Here is a 6,836-nt window from a genome sequence, read left to right as displayed (position 1 = left end):
TGCTCATTTGATCCCTCTGTCTGGCACTGACATCCTCTCAGAAGCCTTGTCCCCACAGGTGACACGCACACCTGTGGCTTTGTTTAACCCCTTGTGTGCCAGCTCTTTGGAAACAAGGTGTGTAAGCTCTTCCTGCTCGAAGGAAAATGGATGTGCTGTGTGCTTGCTCCATGTTTCCATATAGACCTCTCAATCTCTGCTCCTCTTGTTGACCTACTTGCAGCAAATGCCTCTGCCCGAGGATTTATGGCAGCTGGAAATTTGGGGGAAACATTCCCCAAGGATGCTAACCCGTAGGTTTCAACAGGCTAAAAGCATCAAAGAGGGCAGGGGATTGAGATGGGTTGTTTATCCAAGTCTCCTCTAGTTCTCTGTGCAATGGGAGAGACCCATGTGTAGATCTTCTGATGGACCTTGGAGGAAACTCCAAATTCTGCCCCACTTATACAGGCAAAATAGTATGGATGGTCTAGCTTTGCTAATAAAATCTCTGGGAATTGGACCTGAATTACAATTTTTGGGGCAGGAAAGGAACATATGTTTAAATCTTCATCAAGCCTTAAAGTCTACCAGGTGCAGTTTTCTTTTTAGAGATAAACACATGTAAGGATTAAAAGTTTCCGCCAAGTCAGGTAGGTTTGAAAATAGATGGGGAGGTGTTATGTGAGGGCCCTTTCCTGTGTGCACCAGCAAGGAGTGAGGGGCTCCCATCACATTGCTCCAAATATTTGGGTTTGGGTATGTAACTGAATCAAGAGCAAGGAGTGGTAAACTGGAGGCTGAGGAAGGTTTGCATCCATCAGGAGTAAACACAAGAAAAGCAAATGCCGCAAGTCCTGTACTGGGCTCTGTTTTCCTATTTTTCTTTTCACTCTCTTTGCTTTTTCAGCTTTTAGCCCTTTCAGAGTCACTTAACCTCTGCACCTTTTGACATGCAGATTGGCCAGACCCTTGCTTGCTGGACTTTGACATGGGCATGCAGTGCAAGGACTATCAGATTGTGTGGTTCTTTGACTACAAACACAAGATCTGCAGCCAGGGTTGGTATGGTGGCTGTGGAGGTAATGCCAATAGATTTGAGGCCGAAGCTGAGTGCATTAACAAATGCTTAAAACCATGTAAGTACCACATAGGGAATAATCCTTTTGTATCTTGTCATATTGTCAAATAATGTTTGGATCAGAGAAAACACTGTTTAAAATCCAAACCCATGCACTTTTTCCTCCAGCAGCAGCTGAGAAAGCCATGCAGCAGCCACCCTTTGAGAAAAGATTATCATCAGGTAACACCCCCCAAAAAAATTAATACTCAGAAACAAAGCAAATCCATTCTTTCACTTCGAACATTTTGCAGCATGCATCCAAGTCTGTCCAATCTAAAATCACCAGTAGTATAGAATTAGTTTTCACTTGCTCCTTGACATGACCATGCCCTGCCATCCGCTTTGCATGAGCAAGTCAGCTTGCATGTGTGTTGTCACACCAGGACATTAATTGTTTGCACAACCTGAGTGTAAATCACAGCTCTATGGCAAAACCAAGCATTGGAGTTCGTCAGAAGTGTTGCTGAACTGAAGCATGGCACGATCCCAAGCCAGTTTTTTGTTATTGCTGCGTGACTAACCAATCCCACCACTCTCCTAAGATGCAGACAATAGCAAACATTTTTCTGCCTGTAACCAAAGCACTTGATGGTAAGTGACTCCATGGATCTCAGGTCTTGCGTGCAGATGTTTTCTTTGCACCAAAAGATAGAAATCAAGGTTGAGGGAGGAACCCACCAGAAAATGTCAATGACCTCCTCTCCTCAAGGAGTTTCCGAGGTTAAGGGGTTGTGTTTGCAAACCTCTTCAAGACCTGGGAAGGGAGCAAGGACTTGCAATCACTTGTGTTGGTTCAGCAAGGGTGGGAACTTTACCCCAGCAAAGCCTCCTTATCATAGCAGCCTCCCCCTCACAGTGGTGTTTCAGGGCCCTTCGCAGAGATAGGAGGGAAACCAAGGAGTGACAACAGCTCTGATACCAATGGCAAGCTTTAGTCCTCATAGGGGCATGGACAGGGTTTGAAAAGGCAAATTAAGGACCACTCCCACTGGTTTGATTTTTTTAGGTTTATTTTAGGCTCCTTAAATCAGACTTGAGAACTTTTGTCACTAGCAGCCTGAGTCCAGCTGTGAGTCGCTCTACAGAAATGTACAGGCAAGCAAGGAGGAGGCAACCACCAGCCATGGAGATGTCTGGGGCAGCAGCAGCTTCCAAAAGGAGATTTCAATGTGTTTTGGGGATTCAAACAGGCATCGTGGACCCATTGGCTGCACTTTGAGAAATTTTCAGCTGGGGAAGCAGCGTACAACTTGTGCAGAAACCTGCAGTTTCAATCTAGAGCAGGATTCCACCCTCATAAAGCAGGGAAGCTTCCCTGATGCGGTTTTCTTTGGAGGGTGCATGTTCCTGCTAGCCCCGTCACACAGGCCAGCCCATTCTGATCATCATCACATGCCTTGATGATGTTTCCAGCAACTGTTGTTCAGGCTAAAGTGATATTTCATCAAGTTAGAGCCGTTCTGCCCTGGGCACATAGTCAAGAAAAGCAACCAAGGGGCCCTGGAGGGACACTCGTGCCTCTGCCCACCACAATCTACTCACCACTTTATTCTCTTTTAACTTTCTGTAAAACCAGTGCTTGAATCCACCATGAAAAAGAGACACAGGAGTTCATGTGCAGCTCAGCTTTTAAGGTGCTGTGTTTTGGGTTGGGCTCTTGGTTTAGCCCCTATCAGGTACACCAGACAGGTGTGCAACATGGAGAAAGTTGATCTCCCAAACCTTAAGTCACTTTGGGTGCAAAAACATGCAGTATACCCACCTCCCATCTGAAGCATTTTAAATGCTGTGACAACCTTTAATTATTGAATATATATATATATATATATATATATATATATTTCATGTGTAGGTGTGGCACTTGATGGTTGAGTGGTGTACTTTAGCAGTGTTGGTTTAACAGTTGGACTTGAGGATCTTAGAGGTGTTTTCCAACCTAAATGACTCTATGATTTATTCTTTTTCTTATAATTTTAATTTTTGGTTTAGTTTAACAGTTGGACTTGAGGATCTTAGAGGTGTTTTCCAACCTAAATGACTCTATGATTTATTCTTTTTCTTATAATTTTAATTTTTTTTTCCATGAGAAATTTAACTGTAAGTGAAGCTGAGGAGCCTGGGCACATTTTCTCCATCGAATAAAAATCCTGGATGTCCTCATCTCTTGAACCTGCCAGAGCCAGCCACAGATTAAAACATATCATAACTCCCTAGTTCTTATTCTCCATCAATAACTGGAAATTTTTGGATAAGCTTTTCTCTCATTTCAAACTGAAAGAGAGCAAATTTAGATTAGATATACAGAAGAAATTAATTCCTGTGAGGGTGGGGAAGTACTGGCACATGTTGCTCAGAGAAGCTGTGGCTGTCCCAACTCTGGAAGTGTTCAAGGTTGGATAGGGCTCAGAGCCACCTGGGCAGGTAGAAGATGTCCCTGCCTATGGCAGGGAGGTGGAACAAGATGAACTTTTAGGTCCTTCCAAGCCAAACCATTCTGGGATTTACTGTGCTTTGGGCTTGGAGGTTTTGGTAGGTTTTGGTTGAAATGCCATTCAGTCACTGAGCTGGAGGAGTTATTAGATGATGTTTGATGGTGATCTGGAACTGGAGACTGGTACAAGCCCACGTGGTGGGAATATGAGGGCAGGCAAACCGAAGATTACAATTCAAGCAAATTTTCTGCAGCTTTCCTGATGTCAGATCTGCCTCTAAAGTGGTGGTTGGATTTCTCTGTGCATCTGCTGATCCTGAAGGCTGCTTCCACCTTCCAAGGACATGAAATGGGGTACAGCTGGGTTGCCTGGACCCCATTCTGCAGAGGAGAACTGTATTATACTTTCAATTACCTGAATGTTTTGATTACTGATTGGATTTGATTCCTGTGATGGGTTTGGGGTAGTCATTCCTGTATTCATATCTGCTGGATTTCACAGTTTTGGAAGCTGAGGAAGAAGGGAGATGGACTTCGGGAAAAACAATCTGAATATATAAAAGGCAAAGAGCCTGCCAAAGGCATGGGGAAGCTTTTGGCTGTAGGAGCCCAAAATCAAAGTTGAACTGGAAGGTCAATGCTGATTTCCAGTTCCAAGGAAAAACAGAGGTTAAAACAGTAAACCTGCTTCAAAATGTTGCATTTAGAACAGGACAATGGGTAGTAGCACCCCTTCAGATGAATCTCATCTCTCAGAAAGGACTCTCTCTGAAAGGACTGAGCTCCTTTTCTCTGAAAAGTAAACCCACTCCTCAGACCACCCAATCACTGTCAGGACTGCACCATAGACCATTTGAGTATGCCCCTTGTGACCACAAATTATGAAATGAAATTGAGTGGGCAAAAAGGGTTTAGACATTGCCCAGGTTGGATGGGTCTTGGGGCAGCCTGGTCTAGTCGAAGGTGTGCCCATGGCAAATGAGCTTTGAGGCTCTTTTCTGCCCAAACCATCCTGAGATTCTACAATATGTCAGGATCTACCCAGAAGTATACCTGAGGATGAGCAGGTGACACTCTAGGCATTTCCATGTCCATCCCATGAGCATCTCGGCCTTGCTGCAGTGTTCCTGGGTTCTGGGAAGCTGTCAGCACCAGATGCAATTTCCTCTAAAGTAAACCCGCTGTCAGAACTTGCTTAGTGCCCAGGGTCATTTGCCAGACCTACTTTCCAGCTGGGATTTCAGAGATAATCCTCTGCGCACTTCTTCCCATGAAACTTTAGAAAGGAAAACTTTTCTTTGCTTTCAGCAGGCACCAAAGAAACTTGCTAGCAAACGCATCTTTTTACATATTCACCCTCTATATATTCTTTCCTATATTCACATTTGTGTGGCAGAGACCAGGTATGTCTCAGCCTCTTGCAAAATGCTTTTTATTATTGCTTGGGACAGGTCGAGTTAAATTTTCTGTTGGGAAAAAAAAAAAAGAAGAAAGTAAAGGCCTTTTTTTTTTTCTTAAAAAGAAGGGATTCTGGTTGCAAATATCCCTCTAGCAGGAGGAACTCACACTGAGCCTATCTGACTCCCTGTTGTCCATGATGGTTATGCCATGCTGAGCAGAGGCGGCACAAGCTCCTTCTGCATCTCTGTGGGCAAGGGAGGTTTATGACATGATGGTAAATTAGTGGCTAATATCAGATTATTCTTTTACATTTATTTGGCAATTCCATTTTAACACACCCAAATGTTTTATTTTGTTTCCCAGTCACGCAGCAAGGGACGCAGGATGCTTCATGCGGTGTGTGATAGATCCAGGAGCATCTTCACATGAAAGATTTCTCTTTACAGAGGAAGCCAGTCATTTTAATTGGGAAATGATGGTGCCAATACTATTTCTTTTGCAGCCCAGCCAGTCCTTTCTCAGTTCTGAAACCTGCCAACTCATTACCTGCAAATCCAAGCAATTTGCAGGCATCCGCTGCTGTGCAGCACACATCCACAAATGCATGGCAGCAACACAGCCAAGGGCTTGTGGATCAGGGCTGGTGACCTTCAGGGAAAGACTCTCTCTTTACAAAGAAAGAGACGGGATTTAGTCACAGGAGTCATGCAAAGTCTATGCGGTGGTTGCCCTTTCCGAACTTGCATGCCATCCCTGTTCACAAGCATTTCTCTGCCATGCAAACACATTCAGAGAGGCTCTGTTATTGCCAACTGCTCTTGCCTCTGCTTTTATCCACAGTCATGGATATCTGCCGGCTGCAAAAAGATGAGGGAACCTGCAGGAACTTTGTGCTGAAATGGTACTACGACCCTGAGACCAAGAGCTGTGCCCGGTTCTGGTACGGCGGCTGTGGAGGCAATGAGAACAGATTTAACGCTCAGAAAGAATGTGAAAAAGTTTGCATCCCTGGTAAGAAGGTGTCAAATCCTACATGGCTGTAGTGAGCTTGCTTGTGGTGTCAGACTTCTTAGCAAGCCCTGGCAATTAACTCATTTACCTTCCCTCAATATCCTGCGTGGAATAACCTCATTTCTTTTCTCTTTCTCCATCACCTTTTCAGGTAACATCAACCCTGGTGTGGTGACAACAATAGGAACATAGAACCAGCAGCTGGCCAACACATACCTCTGAGACAGCCAGGAGCATCACTGTTGCCACCTTACCCCAATAGAAGCTAAGGGTATAGACGACCTTGCACTGTAATATTTCATGCTTTTAACTTCCAAGCAAACCCTGAAGAGAGGGTTTTGCTGCATGACCTATCAATATGGTGCTAAACTGTTTGTGGACTGAGTGCTACATGTGCCCAGGTTATATTTTATAGCTTCAACATTGCCAAATATTTATCTAATTGCAGACTGTTATTGTCTCTCAACCTGTCACTAAATTACCCTTTCCCCCCATCAATTCCAGCAGTTTGCCTATCTAAGGCACTGTAAAAATGACTCAAAAAAAGAGAATAATTATTTCACTGCAGCTTGTTACCTGCTTGCTTTTACTCTCTTCATAACTAAACATAACTTTACAGGGGAAGCCTTCGTGTAAGAGAGTGGCTGATTCTGACAAACAAGTAGCTCCATTTTCACTTTTCCTCTTTTCATATTTTTTTCTCCTCCTTTTGCTGGATTAGATCTCCAACTAGATCTCTTGTATGCATTTGTTACATACATGGCCAACTGAACTAGCAAGGAAAAGGAAGCAATGTTTCCAAATGCAAATGCACTGCTGGGACCAAGGCCTCAGTTAACAAATTTTTAAATTGTGGTGCAGGATGCCTCTGGCATTCTTCTGATGTTGTAT

At 44.0% G+C, this 6,836-nt stretch overlaps 1 protein-coding gene across 1 annotated transcript in view; it reads left to right on the top strand.

Annotated features, from left to right (window-relative positions):
- COL6A3 (collagen, type VI, alpha 3) overlaps positions 1-6,493 on the top strand; it is a 54,321-nt gene extending 47,828 nt beyond the window's left edge. The window contains exons 42-43 of the mRNA XM_009076931.1: positions 5,775-5,945; positions 6,097-6,493. Of these exons, the coding sequence (XP_009075179.1) occupies positions 5,775-5,945; positions 6,097-6,137 (212 nt within the window). The 3' untranslated portion in view covers positions 6,138-6,493. The remainder of the gene's footprint in view (positions 1-5,774; positions 5,946-6,096) is intronic.
- Positions 6,494-6,836: the final 343 nt, after the last annotated feature.

Source organism: Acanthisitta chloris, unplaced genomic scaffold (genome assembly GCF_000695815.1).
Source record: "Acanthisitta chloris isolate BGI_N310 unplaced genomic scaffold, ASM69581v1 scaffold5116, whole genome shotgun sequence".
NCBI lineage: Eukaryota > Metazoa > Chordata > Aves > Passeriformes > Acanthisittidae > Acanthisitta > Acanthisitta chloris.
The sequence above is the reverse complement of the archived record's forward strand: the minus strand, read 5'-3'. Positions and strand labels throughout refer to the sequence as shown.